Source organism: Pseudochaenichthys georgianus, chromosome 7 (genome assembly GCF_902827115.2).
Source record: "Pseudochaenichthys georgianus chromosome 7, fPseGeo1.2, whole genome shotgun sequence".
NCBI lineage: Eukaryota > Metazoa > Chordata > Actinopteri > Perciformes > Channichthyidae > Pseudochaenichthys > Pseudochaenichthys georgianus.
The window spans coordinates 2,636,205-2,663,632 of NC_047509.1; the positions used below are offsets into that span (position 1 = coordinate 2,636,205).

General features: G+C 43.0%; 1 protein-coding gene across 1 annotated transcript in view; it reads right to left on the reverse strand.

The window, feature by feature from the left end:
* LOC117449871 (membrane-associated guanylate kinase, WW and PDZ domain-containing protein 3-like) overlaps positions 1 to 27,428 on the reverse strand; it is a 91,238-nt gene that overhangs the window by 33,179 nt on the left and 30,631 nt on the right. Inside the window, 10 exon segments of the mRNA XM_034087774.2 lie at positions 481 to 574; positions 1,309 to 1,478; positions 7,809 to 7,976; positions 14,571 to 14,641; positions 15,005 to 15,215; positions 17,485 to 17,658; positions 19,526 to 19,645; positions 20,735 to 20,851; positions 21,469 to 21,706; positions 23,026 to 23,077. Of these exon segments, the coding sequence (XP_033943665.1) occupies positions 481 to 574; positions 1,309 to 1,478; positions 7,809 to 7,976; positions 14,571 to 14,641; positions 15,005 to 15,215; positions 17,485 to 17,658; positions 19,526 to 19,645; positions 20,735 to 20,851; positions 21,469 to 21,706; positions 23,026 to 23,067 (1,405 nt within the window). The 5' untranslated portion in view covers positions 23,068 to 23,077.

Here is a 27,428-nt window from a genome sequence, read left to right on the forward strand (position 1 = left end):
CGGGACGAATACGGATACCGTTACACCCCTAATGCGATCTTATGTAGATGATTGACTGGATATGACTTAGAAAACAAACTCAAATAAAGAGGCCAGTTTCGGTAGAGTACAAACGATTTCTTTGAATTTAGTTTTGTAATGGTTTAAGGTGTTAGAGATTTCCATCAAAATTGTAACCACATTTTGAGAGAATTGGAAGAGGAAGCGAATTAATGCTTGTTTTCAAACACTTTATGCAACTATTAGGAGTTGATAAGGAGAGATAATTAAAAAAAAGACCTGTAACGGGGAAAACTGTAGAAAACTTGATTTAAATATGACATTTATTTGTTGTTTGAATGCGTTAATGTAAGGAAGGTTCCATATCTGGAATATATATTTCAAGATTTCTTTCAATTCTTTCCCCTTTTGTCTTCAGCTTCTCTAACTAGTGCATTACAACCTGAGTGTCTGGCAAACAAAGCATGTCATATTTCTGACCTGGCGCACTGCCATTGGCGTCCAGCGTTCGACTGTAAGTGAGGTGTGCCAGCCTCACATTGAGGGGGTTCGAAGGCTCGCTGGGGGTCTGCGGCTGTAAAATAGGGTTAAAAAAACAAACACACGGTTAGTGAATCAAACAGTGTTAAAGGTCCCCTATTATACTGTTTTTCAGATCATTGCAGCATTACCCATAATCCCCTCTGTTTCAGCCCTGTTTCCAAAGTGCTGATTCTCTGTCTGTTACTTTAGATGAAATCAAGGAGCCCCTCCCCACGCCCCTCTGAGAGAGATTTGGTTACAAAGAACTCAACGGTGCTCTAGAGGAGATTCAGGTGATAAGGTGTGTGGGGCGGGGGGGTAGAGGAGACATGAAGAAGAGGGGACACGTGTTGATGTAGAAGAGACATGAAGAAGAGGGGACACATGTTGATGTAGAAGAGACATGAAGAAGAGGGGACACATGTTGATGTAGAAGAGACATGAAGAAGAGGGGACACATGTTGATGTAGAAGAGACATGAAGAAGAGGGGACACATGTTGATGTAGAAGAGACATGAAGAAGAGGGGACACATGTTGATGTAGAAGAGACATGAAGAAGAGGGGACACATGTTGATGTAGAAGAGACATGAAGAAGAGGGGACACATGTTGATGTAGAAGAGACATGAAGAAGAGGGGACACATGTTGATGTAGAACAGACATGAAGAAGAGGGGACACATGTTGATGTAGAACAGACATGGAGAAGAGGGGACACATGTTGATGTAGAAGAGACATGAAGAAGAGGATTTTGCATAATAGGTGACCTTTAAATACAATACATACCGACTCCAGACTCTGTTTGGGACACCCGTCTGGGTTGTAGAGCATGGGGTATCCTCTCCTCAGCACCACATCCACACTCTGACCCATCTGCACCGTCTTCAGCATCTCCACCACCTCCTTATGGGAGCGGCCCAACACACAGCTGTCGTTGATGTACACCAGGATGTCCGCTGCACGACAAACACAGGAACGGAGCGTCCACACTACAGCTTAAAAAAAAGCTTGGAGCTGGGCGTGTCTGGAGCTTGAGGATTTTATTCAAGCAACACGACCAACAACCAATCACATGAATCTCCCGCCCCCGACATACAGAGCAAAAAACCCCGGGGATTTTATGCGAGCAATATATATATAAACTCCCCAAACAGGCGAAAACCTACCAGTTTCACCCACTGTCTCTGCCACCTCCCTCCATGCCTGGTTCCTCCGGTTTGTATCCCGGTAGGTGAAGAGGGGCTGGTCATACAAAACCGGGAGATTTTCTACGGCGATAGTTAGTTTCTCCTCCATCTTTTTTTTAAATATAGAAATGAACGGCGGGATATCTCTCCCAGCTTAGACGCGGTTTGATTGGCCACGGCTTGAGCTGTCAGATTTTCAGAAACGGGATTTGATTGGCTGGCGCTGGCTACTGTTCAACTTCTGACGCCGGAGACGGACCGCTCTGCTACCCACAATTCAGTTCGGCGAAAAGCGAGGCAACATGACGTCACCCCATTGAAAGTGAATGGGCAGACGCGTTGGAAACCGTTTTTGAAGCTGTCGAAGCTGTAGTGTGGACGGGCCGTAAGAGTCAGTCTACGGCATCTGTGTTTTCAATATTCAAGGCTTTTATTGTCATAGCTACAGTGTAGTTATGGCAATTACATTCTTAGGTCACAGTAACACAATAAAACAGATACAATAGTGCAAGTAAATACAATACAATAGAATATAATAGAAATAGTGCAAGTGTATATATACATATGTTTATATACATATTTGTATTCCTCGGGATTGTGGGAAACGGCATTTTGATCTCTCTGTAAGCAAACCGAAAGATTGACAATAGTTGACTTTGATTTAATTGACTGACTTTATTATAATCGGACATTTTCAGCAGACTTGTTGTCGATTGAAGGTTACAGTAGATGGACCTGTTCATTTGGAAACCTATCCGCAGCATTCAGGTGAGTACGTGTGTTAAATAATGTACCCTACCTTAGATACGATGTGAAGGGACCAACATGAGTTTAGTTGTGCTTGAGTTCAACAGTCTGGTATTCATTTGAAACCAATCTAAGGTAAAAGGTGAACGAGCCAATATTGTTCAACATAAAAGCCCAAACATTGTGCCGTGTCAATGCGTATTGGTGTAGGTTTGTGTGCATGTCAATGGTCTGCAAAAGCTAAAATCCCAAAGGTCCCTCCATCTTCAAGAGTGAAATGTTATCTATACCCCATTATTTTGTCTCTGCCGTTGAGCAGCTTGTAGTGTTCAGGAGTTTTCTGCTGCCTGTTGAAACTCTGCTCTCTTTCCCAGGAGATTTCACAGTGTGTGTGCGTGTGTGTGTGTGTGTGTGTGTGTGTGTTACATTCCTGACTATTTATCCTGAGCAGGTCTGACAGTGTGGGAGAGAAAGGAGGCTGTGTGTGTCGGTTAGATTAAAGGGTGTGTGTGTGTGTGTGTGTGTGTGTGTGTGTGTGTGTGTGTGTGTGTGTGTGTGTGTGTGTGTGTGTGTGTGTGTGTGTGTGTGTGTGTGTGCGTGCGTGCGTGCGTGTGTGTGTATGTGGATTAGCTGTAGATCATGAGATTGTGTCTACGATTTTCTCAGGTCTTTATTTTACTCAAACAGCAACATAATCCTCCCTCCAGAGAGTGTGAGTATTACATAGTAGTACACTATAGTTCTTCGAATCTTTATTCCCCTTATTTCAGCCAATACTTTGGCTCTCCATAACTTCAGCTTATTTTCAGCTACAGAAACCATTCAAATATTAAACTATTCAGCCTGTTCAGCAATTGATGAGAAACCTTCAACTTTTTCAAAATATTTCATACTTTTTGAAATATTCAGCTTTTTAAACTCTTTTTTTAACATTGAAGTCAATGGGAGATGCCTTCAAATCCTGTTTTCCTACACCTTGCGCCAAATGCATCTCCTTCCACATACTTTCAGCCAGACACTTCATTCAAACTTTCAAATGATCACAAGACCTTCAGCTATTCAATTCCTATTCAGATTTTTGATATCTTTTAAACTTTTTGAGATATTGAATTTAGTTTGGAGCTTAGCAGAGAGGCCTTTTTCAGATTTTAACATTACAGCGGATGGAGCAGCTCGTTAACTCCAGAGTGCTTTGATCTCAAAACAGAGTGCAGCAGTGCCTGAAATTCTCCCCCAAACATATTTTAAACTTGCCATAATTCCCAAACCCTACACTCCTCAGACATATGTTTTCATGAAAAACGTAGGAAAACCTCTCCTAGGTTGGAAAAAAAATAATAAGAAAAACATTTAAACAAAATGCCTCTTGAGGGCATGAAGAGAGAAAAAGTCCAGCTAGCTCCCAATTGATTCCCCTGTTAAATTGTTCTGGATCTTTCTTCAGAGCAGAGAGAAGTACACTTTAGACAAACTGCTCCCATCTCCACATTTTACACACAAAACCCAAAAAAACAACATATTTCAGTTCATTGGGGTCCCCTGATGCTCACGGTCTGGTAATGTTTTTATAAGAGCCATAGTTTTTGAACAGGTGGCAAAATTGTCAGATATAATCAGATATAATCCTCAATGCATTCTTATGGGACTCAGTGCTGCAGTTGGTTGTCATGGTGCAGATTGGAGCCACACACACACACACACACACACACACACACACACACACACACACACACACACACACACACACACACACACACACACACACACACACACACACACACACACACACACACACACACACACACACACACACACACACACACACACACACACACACACACACACACACACACACACACACACACACACAATGATGAATGATCAAGAGAAGAGAGAGAGGGTGATCAAGAGAAGAGAGAGAGAGAAGAGAGAGAGGGCGATCAAGAGAAGAGAGAGAGTAATGTAACCTCCTAATGTAATATATAACTCCTATGTTCAAAAAGTGCTCAAACTTCACATGTGTGCTAACAGTCCAGTCCATTTAAGTGTATTATGGGATGTCATCAAATGCCGTTGGCATGGCGACAGACAATTCACCATCAAGTTAGTTCAAAAGTTTGCAGTTCAAATATTCTGCTGCTTTCCCAAGCCTTTTTACTTTCTTTTCTCATTTAATACACATTCATTCACTACTACTCACATCTGATATTTAACTCCTTCAGCCTATTTTCAACTGCAGAAACCATTCAACTATTACATTATTCAACTATTTCAGGACATCGAGGCTATACATGTTGTTGTTTATACCTTTTTTTAAACCTTTTCTTTTAAATATTAAGCTTTTTCTGCATTTTTGTAGCTAAAAGCAGCTACCATTCAGCTAATAACATATTCAGCTTTTTCTGCATTTTCAGCCATAAATGTTCACAGTTTACAGCATTCGCACGCATTTTCTAGTTAAATCTCTATTTCATAACAACTAATTAGTACTTAATATATAACAATGTCTAATGTCTAACAGTAACACTACTTATAGATGTGGACGCCCTTTTCTTAAATGAACTGACCTTTCTTAAGCAGGCATTATTGACCTCTTCTCACAGGGGAACTAATTAAATCATTAATGGCTGCTGCATGAACCTCATTAACGTTATCAGTCACAGCTGTGATATCCTGCTGTGAAAGTCAAAGGTTGCAGTCGAATAGTCCGTTTAGCTTAGGAACCTTCCTAACGGAGTGAAATGACCCGGAAGTCCTTCAGTGGCAGCCATGACAAGTGCTGTTCGACTTCTCAAGATGAAAGGAAAGGAGGTTTCAAACTTCCTTTGTAACCTCCTTTAGCTTAGGAACCACTGGACCTCCCTCACCGAAAGGAGAGGAGAAAATGCTGCCCCACAATGCCTTGCGGCCGCAGCATTTGCCATCACACAACATGAGGGGTGACGAGCATAAGTTTCACTTTCCTCTTTTATTTCAATTCCAACTTTGGTCATGAAGAATATGGCTGCAGTCGAATAGTTTAAAAATCAGCTCCTAAATTCTAACCCCATCTCATATTCCTTGACCTCTGAGTGAAACGTCACGGGGTTAAGGGATAGTGGATAGGAGAATTCAAAAGGACTTAGGAGAAGAGACTGCGGTGCTTTAGAGAATCAGACTGCACTTTCACTATCCGACGTGTTTATGATGCGCCAGCGGACGTCATAATGTGCGTCTGCTGCTGCTGTGGGGTAACTATGGAAACTACAGTGTTCTATACAGCGGACTACAACATGGATGTTTAATAAGAACGAGGGACTACTGTAAACTCATCTAGAGACTCTGCACCGTGCTCTGATGCTGCTGCTTTGCTTTATGAACGTGGACAACAGAGAAACATATTCTTCAGGACCAAAGTTGGAATTGAAATAAAAAAGGAAAGTGAAACTTATGCTCGTCACCCTCTCCCTCCGGTCCACATTAATACAAATGATCCAAAGATTGTATCAACTATGAAAAGATCTTAAAATCAATACAGATGTATTTATTATAAACGTTAGTCCTTAACATCTATCACTGTGTATATCACCATTCAAACATCTTTTAAAAGTTGAACAAACCCCACACAGCTCAGTAAAGACTGTGAAATGTTGACTTTATTTGATAATTTCAGTAAAAACTAATGTTCATATTTCTCTTTTTGATTATAATACTGATGAACGTTCAAAACAAAGCACTTTGGCAACTTACCACATACGTTTTAAAAAGCTTAATAAGCACCGTAACTTTCATGATATAATTTCTCGGTCATAATCGGTTGTTTCCGTGAACGGCCGACTGTTGAGTGACGGCAAATGCTGCGGCAGCAATGCATTGTGGGGCAGCATTTTCTCCTCTCCTTTCGGTGAGGGAGGTCCAGTGGTTCCTAAGCTAAAGGAGGTTATAAAGGAAGTTTGAAACCTCCTTTCTTATGATCTAGAGAATTGGAACGGCACTTATCATGGCTGCCACTGAGGGACTTCCGGGTCATTTCACTCGGTTAGGAAGGTTCCTAAGCTAAACGGACTATTCGACTTCAGCCAGAGTTTCTCTGTTGTCCACTGTTACGTGCCGCAGTTGGTGCTTGTGTGTGTGCTTTTTTTTTTTTTTTTTTTTTCTCTCTCTCTCTCTCTCTCTCTCTCTCTCTCTCTCTCTCTCTCTCTCTCTCTCTCTCTCTCTCTCTCTCTCTCTCATTGTCTCCAGGTGCAGCCTCTCCCCCAGGTGCTCCCAATCCCCAATCAGGGCCTCAATAAAGGACCTGAGGAAGGCTGCAGTGGCCTCTCTCCTTCTCCCCTGGCTGCATTGTGTGCAGCATGTCTCTGTCTCTGGCCTGTGTTCTTGTGAATTGTTAGGAGACGTGCTCCAGTTTACCTTTTTGTGTATTGTTTGCTTTGCAAGTTGGCTGGTGAGCCCTTTTTCTTTTGTCCATTAAAACATCACTTTGTGGCTTCAGAGATCAGTTTCCTCTCCTTTTTCTCTCGCCCGGTTCTTTTGGTGTTTTGTTACTTCCCTTTGTACCGCTAGTTAGGAGGGGACGTAACATCCACGTTCATAAAGCAAAGCAGCAGCATCAGAGCACGGTGCAGAGTCTCTAGATGAGTCCCTCGTTCTTATTGAACATCCATGTTGTAGCCCGCTGTATAGAAAACTGTGGTTTCCATAGTTACCCCACAGCAGCAGACGCACATTCATGACGTCCGCTGGCGCATCATAAACACGTCGGATAGTGAAAGTGCAGTCGGATTCCCTAAAGCACTGCACTCTCTTCTCCTAAGTCCTTTTGAATTCTCCTATCCACTAACCCTTAACCCCGTGACGTTTCACTCAGAGGTCAAGGCTGATTGTTGGACTATTCGACTGCAACCAAAGTGTCTTCTGGAAAAAGGTTCAAGGAAGTGATTTATTGAAACAAAATTCTAAATAAATGTGCCTTGATGATTTTAGCCGAGGCAGAAAAGTAAAACAGCCGTAGAGCGCTGAGGTTCCAAAAAGTGACTGATGGGTTTTCAAGAGGGAATTGAATCCTTGTAATCTGTCCTTTAAGATTTTAGTCATTCATTTTGAGATTATACTTTTTTTCATGCTGTGGTGTTTATTTAATTTAATGTATTTATTCATTTACTTATTTATTAACTGTTTATTGCTTTTTAATATTTGTATTCTTGCACAAGTCAGGAAACAATGTTCTCCCACGCATCATTCCAATCAGTGTACAAATAAATACATATTTGTAATTATCTTATTGATCTATTTTGAGCAAAGATGCAGCTGTAGAATGAAGAACAGAGGTAGTAGACGCTACCTGTAGACACTCAGTATTAACAGTGTCAGTACCTGTGCTCAGAGCTGGTGGTCCTCCAGGTGTGACGCTGTACACCTGCAGGAACTCTCTGGGTCGACTTCCTCCCACGATGTTGAATCCGAAGCCTCGGGGACCTTTGGACAGCCGGGTGTGGATCGAGTAACCCTTCAGCTGACTGGGCAGCTCCGTGAACTCTGGGACTGAAACAGAGACCGAGAGGACAGGTGAGAGTGACCAGGTGAGAGAGACCAGGTGAGAGAGACCAGGTGAGAGAGACCAGGTGAGAGAGGACAGGTGAGAGAGACCAGGTGAGAGAGACCAGGTGAGAGGGGCCAGGTGAGAGAGACCAGGTGAGAGAGGACAGGTGAGAGAGACCAGGTGAGAGAGGACAGGTGAGAGAGACCAGGTGAGAGGACAGGTGAGAGAGGACAGGTGAGAGAGACCAGGTGAGAGAGGACAGGTGAGAGAGGACAGGGGAGAGAGACCAGGTGAGAGAGGACAGGTGAGAGAGACCAGGTGAGAGAGACCAGGTGAGAGAGGACAGGTGAGAGAGGACAGGTGAGAGAGGACAGGTGAGAGAGACCATGTGAGAGAGACCAGGTGAGAGAGACCATGTGAGTGAGACCAGGTGAGAGAGAGGACAGGTGAGAGAGACCAGGTGAGAGAGGACAGGTGATAGAGGACAGGTGAGAGAGAACAGGTGAGAGAGGACAGGTGAGAGAGACCAGATGAGAGAGGACAGGTGAGAGAGGACAGGTGAGAGAGACCAGATGAGAGGGACCAGGTGAGAGAGGACAGGTGAGATAGGACAGGTGAAAGAGACCAGGTGAGAGAGGACAGGTGAGAGAGACCAGGTGAGAGAGACTAGGTGAGAGAGGACAGGTGAGAGAGACCAGGTGAGAGAGGACAGGTGAGAGAGACCAGGTGAGAGAGACCAGGTGAGAGAGGACAGGTGAGAGAGACCAGGTGAGAGAGACCAGGTGAGAGGGGACAGGTGAGAGAGGACAGGTGAGAGAGACCAGGTGAGAGAGGACAGGTGAGAGAGACCAGGTGAGAGAGACCAGGTGAGAGAGGACAGGTGAGAGAGGACAGGTGAGAGAGACCAAGTGAGAGGGACCAGGTGAGAGGGACCAGGTGAGAGAGGACAGGTGAGAGAGACCAGGTGAGAGAGACCAGGTGAGAGAGGACAGGTGAGAGAGACCAGGTGACAGAGACCAGGTGAGAGAGGACAGGTGAGAGAGACCAGGTGAGAGAGGACAGGTGAGAGAGACCAGGTGAGAGAGACCAGGTGAGAGAGGACAGGTGAGAGAGGACAGGTGAGAGAGGACAGGTGAGAGAGACCATGTGAGAGAGACCAGGTGAGAGAGACCATGTGAGTGAGACCAGATGAGAGAGAGGACAGGTGAGAGAGACCAGGTGAGAGAGGACAGGTGATAGAGGACAGGTGAGAGAGAACAGGTGAGAGAGGACAGGTGAGAGAGACCAGATGAGAGAGGACAGGTGAGAGAGGACAGGTGAGAGAGACCAGATGAGAGGGACCAGGTGAGAGAGGACAGGTGAGATAGGACAGGTGAGAGAGACCAGGTGAGAGAGGACAGGTGAGAGAGACCAGGTGAGAGAGACTAGATGAGAGAGGACAGGTGAGAGAGACCAGGTGAGAGAGGACAGGTGAGAGAGACCAGGTGACAGAGGACAGGTGAGAGAGACCAGGTGAGAGAGACCAGGTGAGAGAGACCATGTGAGAGAGACCAGGTGAGAGAGACCATGTGAGTGAGACCAGATGAGAGAGAGGACAGGTGAGATAGACCAGGTGAGAGAGGACAGGTGATAGAGGACAGGTGAGAGAGACCAGGTGAGAGAGGACAGGTGAGAGAGACCAGATGAGAGAGGGCAGGTGAGAGAGGACAGGTGAGAGAGACCAGGTGAGAGGGACCAGGTGAGAGAGACCAGGTGAGAGAGGACAGGTGAGAGAGACCAGGTGAGAGAGACCAGGTGAGAGAGGACAGGTGAGAGAGGACAGGTGAGAGAGACCAGGTGAGAGAGGACAGGTGAGAGAGGACAGGTGAGAGAGACCAGATGAGAGAGACTAGGTGAGAGAGGACAGGTGAGAGAGACCAGGTGAGAGAGACTAGGTGAGAGAGGACAGGTGAGAGAGACCAGGTTAGAGAGGACAGGTGAGAGAGACCAGGTGAGAGAGACCAGGTGAGAGAGGACATGTGAGAGAGACCAGGTGAGAGAGAACAGGTGAGAGAGACCAGGTGAGAGAGACCAGGTGAGAGAGGACAGGTGAGAGAGACCAGGTGAGAGAGGACAGGTTAGAGAGGACAGGTGAGAGAGGACAGGTGAGAGACACCAGGTGAGAGAGGACAGGTGAGAGAGACCAGATGAGAGAGGACAGGTGAGAGAGGACAGGTGAGAGAGACCAGGTGAGAGAGGACAGGTGAGAGAGACCAGGTGCAATAAGACAGGTGAGAGAGGACAGGTGAGAGAGACCAGGTGAGAGAGACCAGGTGAGAGAGGACAGGTGAGAGAGGACAGGTGAGAGAGGACAGGTGAGAGAGACCAAGTGAGAGGGACCAGGTGAGAGGGACCAGGTGAGAGAGGACAGGTGAGAGAGACCAGGTGAGAGAGACCAGGTGAGAGAGGACAGGTGAGAGAGGACAGGTGAGAGAGACAAGGTGAGAGAGGACAGGTGAGAGAGACCAGGTGAGAGAGGACCAGGTGAGAGAGGACAGGTGAGAGAGACCAGGTGAGAGAGGACAGGTGAGAGAGACCAGGTGACAGAGACCAGGTGAGAGAGGACAGGTGAGAGAGACCAGGTGAGAGAGACCATGTGAGAGAGACCAGGTGAGAGAGACCATGTGAGTGAGACCAGATGAGAGAGAGGACAGGTGAGAGAGACCAGGTGAGAGAGGACAGGTGATAGAGGACAGGTGAGAGAGACCAGGTGAGAGAGGACAGGTGAGAGAGACCAGATGAGAGAGGACAGGTGAGAGAGGACAGGTGAGAGAGACCAGGTGAGAGGGACCAGGTGAGAGGGACCAGGTGAGAGAGGACAGGTGAGAGAGACCAGGTGAGAGAGGACAGGTGAGAGAGGACAGGTGAGAGAGACCAGGTGAGAGAGGACAGGTGTGCCAGCTGTACTCTCTACTTCTCACATGTTGAACCCAAATACCTGTACTTTCTACTTCTTACATGTTGAACCCAAATACCTGTACTTTCTACTTCTTACATTTTGAACACAAATACCTGTACTTTCTACTTCTTACATGTTGAACTCAAATACCTGTACTTTCTACTTCTCACATGTTGAACACAAATACCTGTACTTTCTACTTCTTACATGTTGAACTCAAATACCTGTACTTTCTACTTCTTACATGTTGAACTCAAATACCTGTACTTTCTACTTCTTACATGTTGAACACAAATACCTGCACTTTCTACTTCTTACATGTTGAACTCAAATACCTGTACTTTCTACTTCTCACATGTTGAACACAAATACCTGTACTTTCTACTTCTTACATGTTGAACCCAAATACCTGTACTTTCTACTTCTTACATGTTGAACACAAATACCTGTACTTTCTACTTCTTACATGTTGAACCCAAATACCTGTACTTTCTACTTCTTACATGTTGAACTCAAATACCTGTACTTTCTACTTCTCACATGTTGAACACAAATACCTGCACTTTCTACTTCTCACATGTTGAACACAAATACCTGTACTTTCTACTTCTCACATGTTGAACACAAATACCTGTACTTTCTACTTCTTACATGTTGAACCCAAATACCTGTACTTTCTACTTCTTACATTTTGAACACACATACCTGTACTTTCTACTTCTTACATGTTGAACACAAATACCTGTACTTTCTACTTCTTACATGTTGAACCCAAATACCTGTACTTTCTACTCCTTACATGTTGAACTCAAATACCTGTACTTTCTACTTCTCACATGTTGAACACAAATACCTGTACTTTCTACTTCTCACATGTTGAACTCAAATACCTGTACTTTCTACTTCTCACATGTTGAACTCAAATACCTGTACTTTCTACTTCTTACATGTTGAACTCAAATACCTGTACTTTCTACTTCTTACATGTTGAACACAAATACCTGTACTTTCTACTTCTTACATGTTGAACCCAAATACCTGAACTTTCTACTTCTTACATGTTGAACCCAAATACCTGTACTTTCTACTTCTTACATGTTGAACTCAAATACCTGTACTTTCTACTTCTTACATGTTGAACACAAATACCTGTACTTTCTACTTCTTACATGTTGAACCCAAATACCTGTACTTTCTACTTCTTACATGTTGAACACAAATACCTGTACTTTCTACTTCTTACATGTTGAACACAAATACCTGTACTTTCTACTTCTTACAAGTTGAACTCAAATACCTGTACTTTCTACTTCTTACATGTTGAACACAAATACCTGTACTTTCTACTTCTTACATGTTGAACACAAATACCTGTACTTTCTACTTCTCACATGTTGAACACAAATACCTGTACTTTCTACTTCCTACATGTTGAACCCAAATACCTGTACTTTCTACTTCTTACATGTTGAACTCAAATACCTGTACTTTCTACTTCTTACATGTTGAACTCAAATACCTGTACTTTCTACTTCTTACATGTTGAACTCAAATACCTGTAATTTCTACTTCTTACATATTGAACACAAATACCTGTACTTTCTACTTCTCACATGTTGAACTCAAATACCTGTACTTTCTACTTCTCACATGTTGAACTCAAATACCTGTACTTTCTACTTCCTACATGTTGAACCCAAATACCTGTACTTTCTACTTCTTACATGTTGAACACAAATACCTGTACTTTCTACTTCTTACATGTTGAACACAAATACCTGTACTTTCTACTTCTCACATGTTGAACTCAAATACCTGTACTTTCTACTTCTTACATGTTGAACTCAAATACCTGTACTTTCTACTTCTTACATGTTGAACTCAAATACCTGTACTTTCTACTTCTTACATGTTGAACCCAAATACCTGTACTTTCTACTTCTTACATGTTGAACACAAATACCTGTACTTTCTACTTCTTACATGTTGAACACAAATACCTGTACTTTCTACTTCTCACATGTTGAACTCAAATACCTGTACTTTCTACTTCTCACATGTTGAACTCAAATACCTGTACTTTCTACTTCTTACATGTTGAACTCAAATACCTGTACTTTCTACTTCTCACATGTTGAACACAAATACCTGTACTTTCTACTTCTTACATGTTGAACTCAAATACCTGTACTTTCTACTTCTCACATGTTGAACACAAATACCTGTACTTTCTACTTCTCACATGTTGAACACAAATACCTGTACTTTCTACTGCTTACATGTTGAACTCAAATACCTGTACTTTCTACTTCTTACATGTTGAACTCAAATACCTGTACTTTCTACTTCTTACATGTTGAACTCAAATACCTGAACTTTCTACTTCTCTCATTTCCCAAACAGCTGGTTCCTTTAGTCTGAATGTGTGTTGGTGCGTGATCATTATTCTTTAGAGTCATTGCGTGCCTATTGGTTGGAACACGATCCGTGTATCCATCACTTCCTGGTCTTCTCTAAAGAAGAGGGACCAATGGAAACGTTGTCATGTTGCCGTTGTTCAGCATGGAAACATTCATTAGCTAACAATGACATTATTGTTCTGTTGATATAAAGGGAGGTCAGGTACTCTTTAAAGCAGCTGCTAGTTATGGGTACTTTTTACTGAAGTACATTTCAAAGCCTCTTTACTTTCACTTGAGTAAAGAAGTTTAGTCAGTAGCCTACTTCTACTTTCACCAGAGTATTTTTAAACACGAGTATCTGTACTTCTACTTGAGTAAAGGATGTGTTACTTTTGCCCTCTCTGGTGAGGACAGGTAAAGCTGTAAAATGTTGTCTTTAGAAACTGATTTAATCAGGTGGAGATATCCTGACTTTTAGTCCAGAAACATTGGAAACAAACTACATTACCCATAATGCTTCTAATCTAAGGTTTTTGTTAGAGCCTTCCTTCTTTTACACTCTACATCCAACATTAAAGGTGGGGTAGGTAAGAATGGAGAAACCAGCTCGAGTGCGCTAGAATTTGAAAGTACACAGCCGAAACAAACCTGCCTCTTCCTTCAGACTTCCTTAGAGAGCCCCTCCTCCTCACACACGAACACGCACATGAGGGCACGATCAGTCTGTGCACAGATGGAAGGCTGACAGGCAGGGAGGCCATCCAGTTACTTTAGCCGGGCCGGCTCAGATGATTGGTCGTGCTTTTTACAGCGCCACGGCTTCCACAGTGACATTTGTTTATGTATTTATTGTCAAAGCACTTAATGTATTCATTGCTATCGGGATGTTAAGAGCATTCCATGGAATATAACAAGTGTTTCTGAAGTGAATGACCGACCCCACCTCTAAGAGCTTTAACTACAGTAAAATCAACAACAAAGTTAAATTCCATATTAAGTAGAAGTCTGTGCTGCCCCCTGCTGGCTGATGCTTTCACAAATACAAGTCTCTCAGTTGCTCTTATCCTCAGCAGCACTTTAAAAATCAAAAGAAGAACAACTTCCACCCAGAAACATACATGATGTTTGTTTGAAGACTTTATCCAAACAAAACACCAACGTTTATCAGTGTGGCTTCATCGGAACATTATTTACAGCCGAGTCCCTTCAGATAGATATGAAATGAATTAATAAATACATTCAACGAAAGGACTTACGTTCTGTGAAGTGACACGTGTCTTTGTTCAGAGTCCGGGGATCCAGCCAGCTGGTCGTCTTTGAGTAATGACTGAAAGAGGGACGACATCATCATCACCATCATCATCATCACCACCATCATCATCATCATCATCATCATCATCATCATCATCATCATCATCATCATCATCATCATCATCATCATCATCATCATCATCATCATCATCGTTTGTTTTTAAATATCGTTTTTAAACGTACTCATTACTTCATCAATTAAAACTAACGAGTATTGTTTCAGATAAGGCCTTTAAAGGACAGTATATATTATGTGTGTGTACCAGACTTCATTAAATGTATTTTAGCATGAATCATAGTGGCATTGTCTGCAAGTGCAATTAATCTGAGAGAAATATAAAATGAAAATCTGATTGATGTGTTCACTTGTACGACTTACTCGATGTAGTACGGCTCTCCTGACTCACTGAACGCCAGCTCCCAGTTTTCAGGCAGCGGACCACTTCCCGCTCCCCCCCCTCCTCTTCCTCTTCCTCTTCCTCTCCCTCTCCCTACTCCTATTCCGTTTTCCAGTCCTTCCCGACTCCCCACCGCCGACTCCCACGATTGGCTGAGAGGCACGATGGTGGGCGGGAATCCGGCTGAACCTGCTGTGACAGAAAGAGACGAGCGAGGGTCAAAAAGATAAAGACGTCTTCATGTCCATGTCTTTCTCTGACCCCGCGTTCCTACACCTTCATATATCACATGTGTGGTTTACAAGGACTTTCCAGGCCTCCTCACAACTTCCTCAAAATCCCAGCACGATATAAAATACTGATTTAAAAGTATGCATAGTTTGCAAACAGCAACACAGATTGATGCTTTAAATGCTGCTGCAAGGAATTGTGGGACGGTATTATCTCCTTTCTTTGGTGCAGTGTTTCCTTCACTAAAGGAGACAATAAAGGAAGCATCAAAGCTCCTTTCCTTAGCATCTAGAGAATTAAACAGCTCTAAATACATTTAACACTCTCGGGTCATTTCACTCAGTTAGGAACCTCCCTAAGAGAAAACGACGATTCAACTGCAGCCAGAGAGAGAGTGTGTGTGTGTGTGTGTGTGTGTGTGTGTGTGTGTGTGTGTGTGTGACTAACACACACTCACACACACACTCTGGCTGCAGTCGCACGCACGCACACACACACACACACACACACACACACACACACACACACACACACACACACACGCACACACGCACACGCTCTCTGACTGCAGTCGCACACACACACACACACACACACACACACACACACACACACACACACACACACACACACACACACACACACACACACACACACACACACACACACACACACACACACACACACACACACACACACACACACACACACACACACACACACACACACACACACACACACACACGTGCTCTCTCCAGGCGCTGGATGTTTTCCCAGATTGAAGATAATTTGGCTCTAACTGAAACTGCTGAATTCCCAAATGAACTGTGACTAAGTGCTTCAGCTTTTGCTTCTGTCTTTATTTGGAACGTTAACGTCGTCACATTTCCAAAAACATGTTTAATTGTTCTTCCTCACAAAGACACAAAATGCCCATTTCCCTCCCAATGTACTGCGATACTCACTTTCCCCAATTTCTATTTATGATGTTAACGGCAAAATATATGAAAAATGTGAAAACATTTCCGGAGCATATGTGAGAGACTTCCCAAACGTATCTCAACAGAAAGGTGGAACATGTGTGAAAAATGACATGAAACTAAATGAATATGTTAAAGGGGACCTATCATGCAAAATGCACTTTGTGATGTCTCTATACATCACCATGTGTCCCCGGTGCGTCAGGGAACTCACGCAGCGTCAGAAAATAAAACCCTCTCTTTTCCTCCGTACCCAAATCTCTAAAAACGGGGAACAACGGAGCTGATCCAGATTTGCGTCCGATATGACGTAATATCTGAAATGTGGACCCACGGCCCAATCAGAAACGTTGCTATCAGAAACAATGCCCGACTGTTTTGGACGTAATATGGTCTGTGTTTACATTAGCATCGCTAACACTCAGAGCTAACCTGTACTGGAGAGCATGTGTGTGAAGAAGCAGGAAGTAGAAAGGAACTCACCTTGTGGTGTAACCGGCAAGAGAGAAAGCCTTTGAGCTCCAGACTGTTTCAGAGAGAATCCTTGATAATCCATGATATGGCGTTTCATCACGGCAGCATTTAGTTTAGACGGTAGCTGCCGGGTCCCGCATGAGCTCAGACCCCTGCTTTTTATTTTTTATAAAGCTTTATACCCAGAATCAGCACTTTTTAAACAGGAAGTGAAATAGAGGGATATGAGGCATGGCTAGAATGGCTGATCTGTTTGGTATTTTGAGCAAAACACTTCATAGGCATGTTTTTTTATATATTTTTATATATCTGAGACCTCTGCTGTTGCCTACAAATAGCAAGATAGGAGACCTTTAACAGAAAAATCTAGAAAATGTTTTATAACAAGTGAAATTATATGAAAATATGTAAACAATGTCAGGGAAAGTAGACTAAGAATGTCTAAGCAGTGTGAACAAAAGAAAGTGAAATAATAAATGATGGGTAAATGTCTGAAATAACATGTGAAAAATACATTAAAACAATTATGAAAATCATTTGAAAAAGATTTGAGGAAAGATTTTTAAAAAGTCTGAAAAATAATGTCAGGAAAATAGGTGAAACATGACAGAGAAAAAGGTGATAGATGAAAATTAGGTTAAAGATATCAGAAAAATGTGTGAAAAATAGGTTAAAAATGTGTGGAAAATAGGTGAAAAAGGTAAATGAAGAATGTTTAATTGAAACACATGTGATAAACGCCAGCAAGAGATAACGTATGAGCAGTATTAGTGTACCTGACAGGCCGCTGTCCTCCTCGCTGTTGTCGCCCTCCTCCACAGCCTTCTCCAGGTTGCTCAGGGACTTGCTCCTCGTCCTGAAGTTCCTCAGAAGGTTCCGGTGCTCCTGGTACGTGATGGGCGGGCTCTCCGGCCCGATGTGCACCGGCCGCGGCGTCCCGTAGTAATTCCCTGCGATCGCACGGTGAGAAAAGGACATTTATTATTATTGATATAATATGATGTTGAAGATTACTACATTTAAATACTAATATAAACACAGGAACATATTTCAAGTAATTGTCATGGGACGATTTAATTGTTTTATTGTATGTCAAATGTTTTGCACTACTTTTTATTTTGTGTTTTATAGGGATGTAACGATACCAAAAACTCACGGTACGATAATATCGCGATAAAAACTCACGGTACGATATTTATCGCGAAATTGAAAAATAAAGGAAAAAATGTGAATTTTTTTTTTTAAATAATAAATCTGATTTGTACAGTATTTTAGTAGATAGTAGTATTTTAAAGTGTCAACAATATAATAATCAGACCCTGCAATAGAATAAATCAAGTTTCACTTTAGTTTTTCAAGTAACTCAACTCCAACTCACTCACTCACTCACTCACTCACTCACTCACTCACTCACTCACTCACTCACTCACTCACTCACTCGGCGTCATCAAGGTTATCTGTCAGGAATATGAGCATGTCCACATTTCAGGTAGAAGCTGGGATGTTTGGGCGTTCACAAAACCCCCTGCTGTGGAAACAGTCTCTTGCTTGGTACTGATGTTGCTGGGACAGAGAGACATGCGTTGCCATGGGGGACAGCAGTGGGTCAAACTGTGCGTTGTCTCTCCACCACTTCAACAACAATACAGTTGTTGCCAAGAAGGTGAGGCTTATTGACAGAGATATAAATATACTGTTGGTACTTGTCCATGTCTCTAGGTGTGTACATGTAGCCCTGTAAATACGATGTCCTTTTGTGTTATCTGTTGTTGTATGTTCATGTTGTAACCTACTTGCTGCCATGTTGGACAGGTCTCCCTTGAAAAAGAGATCGATGATCTCAACGAGACCATCTGGTTAAATAAAGGTTTTGTTTTAAAAATTATTATTATTATTTTTTTTTTTAATCGCGGTAGATTTTGTCAGTCTCACGACGGTATTGAGACATCTATTTACCGCGATATCGCGATATTCGATATATCGTTACATCCCTAGTATATATGTTGCTTTGTTGGAGGAGCTCAGGTCAGAATAATTTCATTGCCATGACGACACTGTAGCTTTGTGCAGACGACAATAAAACCTTTGAATTTGAATTTGAATGATCCTGACCAACACATTGTGCTTCACAATGTTATCCGGATAAACATCAAACATACTGACATCACTAAAGCTTACATTTAAAACATATTTGTATATTGTATTGCATCTGAAATAGAACCCACACAACAGTACATACATTTGATCATACATGTTGATTGAATGTGTGAACGAGGCGATGTAGAGAAGGTTAAACTGTCATTATTAGGCTGTAATTTGTTATAAACGGTCGGAGTGGTAAGCAGGCCTTTTGTTTTGGGATATGTGTGGAGGTAGGTGGTCCGCGAGTGTTTTTTTATTGGTGGTCCTTGATATGAAAAAGTTTGAGAAACACTGATTTATGTGTGTGTTCAGTTTCTATTTCCGTCTCATTAATCCGTCAGATTAACTCAGAAGAGAGGGGGAGACGTGAGACGGAGGTTTGATGTTTGAGGATTAAGACAGAAGACCCTCTTTTCCTCAGAAACATAACGTAAATGATTCACCATCCATCATCACATTTCTCTACACTGTAAGAAGAGCAGTTTAGTCCTCCTTCAGGACTTCAGTATTTATAGCAAAACGTATTCATATTTTCCGTACATTGTACAACAAAAATATTCCACTGTTTAAAAATTCCACGAGTGCCACTGTGTGTTTATATTCTAGTTTCAGTTTTCATTAAAGGGCCGTCTGCTGTTGTATTGATACTGTTGAGGGTGCGTTTGCTTTCCTCACCTTTGAACTTGCCGCTCTCCAGCAGCGCGCCAGACTCCTCCAGGGAGAAGAACTCCTCGATGGACACGAAGTTATAATCCACACCTGAGATCTCCCCGTCCCGCGGCTGCCGGGTCGTACCTGGGGGCGGGGGGGAACAGACACCGTGATGTGTGTGTGTTTGTGTGTGTGTGTGTGTGTGTGTGTCAGTACATTTCCTCTGATAATTAACTTCTCCACTCGTGCTGTAACACTGGGTGTGACCTGCAATACTATACACACTTCCTGTAATCATTAACTTTAGTTATTGCAGAGGACAGAAACGTGCAGCTGCTCAGGTGATCGTTCAAATGAATTTAAAGGGACAGACAGGTGTTTTATATTTCACATGTCAGAGTGTGTTCTTTGAGGGCTTGGGATACAGCTCACAAAGAACTCTGTGTATCGCGACAAGAACTCCCTGGTTTCACACTATGTAAATGACATTTTTTTAAGTTATAAAATGTATAAAATATAGGGGCAGAATGACTTTTCTTGAACAGACTGTTTCTCTCGGTGTGTGTGTGTGTGTGTGTGTGTGTGTGTGTGTGTGTGTGTGTGTGTGTGTGTGTGTGTGTGTGTATAACACATGTGTAAACAAATCAAACCCTTAGTGAACTATTGAGTTTGTGGACTGTTGGATTTTGGGAACATTTTAAATATCACCTTTTTTTGTTCTTGCAAAGACTTTAAGTGTGTGATTTTCTGGAATGACTGTCTTTCGATATGCAGGGTGTACATTTTGATGTGTGTGCGTGTGTGTGTGTGTGTGTGTGTGTGTGTGTGTGTGTGTGTGTGTGTGTGTGTGTGTGTGTGTGTGTGAGTGCGTGTTTGTGTGTGTGTGTATCTGTGTCTGCATGAATGTATGTTTGTGTGTGTGACCTAGCATTACCATCCTTGTGGGGACCGTAATCTGTTTACACAGTCACGTGTGGGACACGCCTCCCTTATGGGGACACAAGGGGAGGTCCCCATGAGGGGGATCATTCATTTTAGGGTGAAGTCTTGGTTAGGTTTAGGGTTAGGGTAAGTCTCCATGAAATGCATGTAAGTCAATGTAATGTCCCCTGTAGCGATGTATACGTGGTGTGTGTGTGTGTGTGTGTGTGTGTGTGTGTGTGTGTGTGTGTGTGTGTGTGTGTGTGTGTGTGTGTGTGTGTGTGTGTGTGTGTGTGTGTGTGTGTGTCTTACAGGGCACAGCTCTCAGGTACAGGTTCTCTCTGATGAGCTGCTGCAGCTGGCTGTCCGTGGATCCCGGAGTGAAACACTTACTGAGGTACAACCTGAGGTCCTTACAGAGGGAGGAGCCTGCGGGCGGACAGGAAATGATGTCATAGTGATGTCATCTACAAGTCAGTTCAAATATGGCACCTTGTCTGTTTTTCAATGTACTGTACAGCCGGTGTAATACAGTCGTCTAGTCACATTATCATGCTGTACACTGCCTCGGTTTCCCACAAATTACACACTAAGCTGCTGGTATAAAGTATTGTCTTCAAAGTAAAATACTTGAGATGCAAATGATGATGAAATGTATCTTTATTTTATCTGCAGATTACATTATATTTATAAAATAGAACATAGTTAGGAATTAGAATATGAATGCCACAAATCCCAACGGGACATAAAGCAAATATCCTCCGGGAGAAACTGAAAATGTTTTGGAACTTTGATTAAAATTGATTGAAACTAATAATACATTTTCTGTTGATAAAATAATGGATACATCTGTTCATTTCTAAAACATTGGAATCAGTGTCTTTATGTCAAAATAAATCAGCTTAATCTTTAAAATACGAGGTTAGCATTCAAAGAAAATGACATCAAATACAACAGGACTGTGAAACACAAATCAATCAAATTAAATAAGTAACATTAAACAATTTTACATTTTTCACAGGTGTAAAATATATGCTGTGTCTCACCCGGCGACACGGTCTTGATCCTGATTGGATGAGGGCAGGAGTTGAGGACTCCTCTGACATCACCGAGGGTCATCCCTAATACGGGCGTGCCCCCGATCTCCAGGATGATGTCGGCCACAGTAGCCCCGCCCCCGTGGGCCGCGGTGACGAATGGGAACTCTCCGTAGTCGGCCCCGCCCCCGATAGCCAGCCCGAGCTCTCCGGAGCCGCCGCCCAGCGGGACGAAGCTCTCCTGCACCTGGAGACACGAGCGTTACTCAGGTATATCCCAACACTTTGTTACTTTGGATAATTAAAAGGTAAGGTACGTTTATTTATCGAGCACATTTTCAGACACAGAGGCAATTCAACATCATCATTAACACTTAACAACAAGACAACAGAAAGGAACACAATAAATAAACATAATGGAATAACAGATTCATAAAAACATGCATAAAAGAGATACAGAATAGTTTAAAAATAACATTGGGGCGACTGTGGCTACGAGGGGGTGTGGTCGTCTTTCAACCAGAAGGTTGTGGGTTCGATCCCAGCCCGTACAGCCAACATGTCGACGTATCCTTGGGCGAGATACTTAACCCTGAGTTGCTCCCGATGGCATGGCCAACGGTGTGTGAATGCAAGGTACACTGCTCTGTATGAATGGTGAATGACATGTAGTATGTAAAGTGCTTTGAGGGGTCGTAAAGACTGGACAAAGCGCTAAATACGGTAGGTGCTAAAACAAGTTAAAAGACTTCTGGGTAAGCAGATGAAAAAAATATTGTTTTTAGCCACGACTTAAAAGAACTCAGCGTTGGTGAAGACGTAGGTTTTCTGGAAGTTTGTTAAAAGCTATACAAAAAATACTTTTTTTTGGCTGGGCAGTGCAGTTTTACACACCGTCTTATTTGACTTTCTCAGGACTTGAAACAGTTTTTTGGGGGCAGACCCCCTCAAAGAAAAAAATATATTTACACAGGTAAGGTCATCATCTTAACAGTTGTTTATGCTCATCGAGTCATCCGAGAGCAGAGCATCAAGTTGGCATGCCTATAACAGCTGAATGTGGCGATTACCATCTTGTTCAGCAAAACGCTTTAGTGCGTTTTGATTCAAGTACAGCCAAACTTGACAGTCTCTTCTCTGTCATTGTAGACCTCAAATACCTCGTTCCTTCCGTGTACTTGGGTCCGAATGCGCCATCCCGTTCAAATGAAATCGCGGCAATCACATTTCCTCGCTCGCGCCAGGGCCGGGGGAGGGGTTACAAGGCGGCTCGCATTCACTTGCACTCGGACATTAGGGATTTTCTCTCATAAATGAGCCAAAACTTTTATTTCAAAACAAAGCTGACGTTTTCTGCCAGACGCTGTCTCCTCTTTCACTTTAGGTAACTTCACTAAAAATCGATCCATGTTGCCGCTCGCATAAAGTTAGCTGAAGTCAACTAGCTAGATTTCACTGTTTCTCGTTATTTTTTTCTCCCGCTGCGCCTCCCCTGAAGCTCTCTGGCGCCCCCCAGGGGACACTTTCAAAACCGCTGATCTGAGATGATAAAAGATGAATCGTTACCTTCGAGCGCCAGTGCAGCTTCTTCACCGTCGCTTTAGACATGGCGACCGAGCTGCAGACAAGAAGAAAGAAAGAAAGTTAGTGAGCGAGCTCCATAACCTTTACCTGGATCATTATTAAAAATCCCTGCAACAAACTCACAAGCAAGTTCACAAAGAAAAGATCGGGCCACTGGTCGCTCCATGCATTGTGCTCAGTTGCAACCTTCATCTTTTTCTTCTTGCTTCCTACCTAGCACATTGCCACCTACAGTATGTAGTAAGCATCTTTTTCTCCTTTCCTCTTCCCTAGGAAGCATCATTGACCTTCACTATGAAACTAGGAAACATATGTTCCTCCTAGCTTCATAACAAGGACACATCTTTACTTCCTCACTATAAAACGGTATATAGAAGCATGTCTTGACCTCCTTGCCTCCTAACTATCTGTGTTTCATTTACCTGCTCAGGAAACATTTTTAAATCCTTGATTATGTACCTAATTAGGAAGCATCTTGAACTCATTGATTGCTTGTTTGAGGGCTCTTTTTCTCCTTCTATCTAACTGGTAGTTGTGAAGTCGATAGGGACTTGGCTTGGCAACTGGAAGGTCACCAGTTCAAGTCCCGGCAAGACCAAGTGCTACCAAGGTGTCCCTGAGCAAGGCACCGTTCCCTACACTGCTCCCCGGGCGCCGTTCATAATGGCAGCCCACTACTCCTAACACTAGGATGGTTCAAATACAGAGAAACCATTTTGTTACCTCAGGGGCGGATCTACGGGGGGGCAAGGAGGGGGGGCAGTCGCCCCCCCCCCACTGTAGAGCCTTGCCCCCCCCAGCTGCCCCACTAACTTTTGTTTCCTTAAAACTGTACTAAAACAAACCTACACTATTTCCACAAGCTTCTCAAGCAACGAAACAAGCATTACATCAGTTAAAAGTGAATCATTTTAAATATCATTTTAGGCCCGTGAAAAACGCAGCTACGGCCCTGCATTAAACTGCGGAGCGGCGTTCACACAGACCGCGGCTCACACCGCTGCAGAGAGGGAGCGAGCTGTCCCAGCACCTATGGATCAGCTTTCCCTGGGAGCATTTCCCCTTCCACTAGTTTTGTTTTTACTAAGGACGAGAGCTTGAAACTAAACATTAATAAAACGCTGCTGTTTGAATCGGTAGCGTTTAACAGACGGGCGCTGTTTGGGGCGTTACGTTACAAAATACTACGCAGACAGCGTTAGCTGGGAGATCGATCACTTTGCTAAACTACGCGGTAGCCTACTATTAAATCCACGTAAACTACACATCACAGCCATGAGGCCAGATCAATGAAACCAGGATACATCCTTTACCGTAAAAACTGGATCCAAACACAGCTGCCTGTGTGCGCTTGATCAATACTTTCTGATGATATGCTACTTATTAGCTACATGGCCCTAACGTGTAAAGTTATACAAGCATTTGTACCAGTGCTATTCACAAGTAGACTCTTGCAGGCCAGAGTATAGGAGTGATTCAACAACAGCAAAAAGACATATCTGAGAAGTAATCAGGACGAACAGAAAGAGGAAAAGGAAAAGAGAGATGAAGAGACCAGGAGGGTCAGAGCAGGAGGAAGCCAGGAGGAGATGAAGACATTAGTGAAGAAGAAGAAATGTATGTGAGGAATAAAGATGAAGTATCAGAAAGAGGGCCAGAGGCAGGGATCAGGAGGCAGAGGAGACTCCAGCTGGACCACATGGTATGTTCTTATTCTCCTTACATGTTCCATTACAGCAGCACAATCTAGCAGCTCTTAGTATTGACACATATTGATTGAAACGTGTTGCTGCACAGGTCACCTTTAGCTCTCTGAAGAGATGGGTGATGCCATTTGTGTACTTAATTATAACTAAGTACTTACAGTATGCAGCATTAGAGTATTCTCTGAATCGGGTGCCTTTTGGGTCTTTATATCTTTGAAAAATTAAACCAAAATGTTTGGTCAACATCTGGTAGTGGACTAGGGCTGAACGATATACCGTGTCATGGCGATAACCGCGGTATGCGCATGCGCGGTATTCACACCGCAGGGACGTGCGGTTTTATTCATTTAAAAAAAAAAAATGCTAACGCACTTTAGCACAGAATTCAAAATAAAGATACCCTTATTACTTATCGAAACTGCACATACAATATATCCGATTAAAGCTGAGACTCCACAGATTATTTAAGTATAGTATCTAAGCGATCCGATCTCGCGACAGGGGAAGCAATCACAGACATCACAACACCTACCTTTTACGGAGCTTTTACGGGAGATCGTCTCACCGTAGCTGTCAATCTGATCAAAAGACGTGTTCAATGGCATTCAAACGAGAAATAAAAAACGCGGCTGAATCGGTTCATCCATAGGTTGATAATGTATCTGTGGCTTTGAAGCAATTGTTTATAATCCATAATTCCATTTTTATGTAAAAATCGGAGCACAACAGTTAGCTGCTAATGGTAGCCACCAGAGTGTATGCAGCTTCCGGTTTTGGCTACACGTCACTCTCACTAGACTGCGCTGGACTGCCGCATAGCCAAGACCGGAAGCAGCTGCCACTCTGGTGGCTACCATTAGCAGCTAACTTTTGCTCTGCGATATTTACATAAAAATGGAATTATGGATTATAAATTAAATCATTTTTTTATACAGGGACGTTAAAAACCTATGGATTAACCGATTCAGCCGCGTTTTTTCTTTCTCGTTTTAATGCCATTGAACACGTCTTTTGATCAGATTGACAGCTACGGTGAGACATCTCCCCTAGAAGCTACGTAAAGGTACGTGTAGTGATGTCTGTGTTTGCTTCCCCTGTCCGAGTTCAGATCACTCAGTGATGATACTATATACCTAAATAATCTGTGGAACCTCATCTTTAATCGGATATCTTGTAAGTGCAGCTACGATAAGTAATAATAAGGGTACTTTTATCTTGAGTTCTGTGCCAAAGTGCGTTAGCATTTTTCGCTCAGGGGTCATTTAGATGCTTCTTATGAGACTTGTGTTTTGTTTTGGTAAAAATGGTTTGTATCGTCAGTTAGCTGAGATTATTTCCGTTAATCTGGTATAACACATTAATAGGTTCTTAAATATTACGATCCCCTGAGACACTGTCGTGAAAAAAAAAGTAAAGTACCCACAGGGACTTTGGGGTTTAACAGGTTAAAAAAACCCGCAATATATACCGCAGGGGGGGGGGGGGGGGGGGGGGGAATCGCGATGTCAGTTTTTTTCAATACCGTGCAGCCCTATAGTGGACTACTTACATTTTCCCACCCCAGGCACAACATATAAATAATTAGGAATTTACTTGAAAAAATGTAACAGGGTTGAAGTTTTTGACAAAAAGTAGCCATGAGACCTGGTTTAGCTAAGATCCACATGGAAATCAAGGACATTACAAAATGAAATGTTGAGTTTGTCAATCTTAATCTGGTAATTAGGTAATTTTACATTGTAATGCAAAACAACCTGTTCCATTAATTAATTGCTTTAAAATACATGTTGTAGTTTCCTTTCATTTAAAATGGTTGAGGTAAGCTTGGGGGACTCAAAGGGCACCCGATTGTGTGTCTGAACACCTTGTTTCTCTTGTGCATTAAGAACACTTGTGTTAGGGCATGCATTAACAATAAATAGGTTACAGTATATACAGTATAAAATACCACGTACTGTCCGCCCTCCCATGCCACCCTGGCATGACCTCTTGCCCCCCCTTTGCCACCCCATGTAAAATGTTCTAGAACCGCCACTGTGTTACCTGTGTAACGAAATGTACTGTGTGTTCTAAAAGTATGTGCCGTCTTGAGTAGCGTCCCACTGGCCTTATTTGTGCCGGAGGACCAAGGATCGAGGATCGAGGAGCGATAACGGAGGAGTGATAATCAAGGAACTACCAGACCATCCTCCGGTGAAATCCTCAGACACTCGCCCCGCCCCCTTACTGTGTATCGCTCACTGATTGGACGATGCAGCGCATGCACTGATCTGGCTGCTGTCAGACGATCAGCTGTGCGGCGTCATCACAAACGGACGTTGCTTCACGTGACGCTCCGGAGGAAAGGACGTCCCATTGCTCTTAAAACTCTTAACTTCTCGTGGTTTCCTTGCGTCTCTCCTTGCTTCCTTGGTAGGAGGCACTAGTCGCAGGGAAACGACGCAAGTGAGGGACGCAAGGAATCCACTTAACCGAAGTGAGATGCAACTTATGCTTCTTTGTTAGTGATCCCTTTATCCTTCGCTCTATCTAAATAGGAAGTCTTGAAGTATCCTTCTTCCTCACTTAGCTCCTTGCTTCTTTGTTAGAGAGCTCTTTTACTTCCTCACTATCTAACTAGGAAGCATCTTTATGTCCTTGCTTATTTACTGTCTAACTAGGAAGCATCTTTACCTTCCT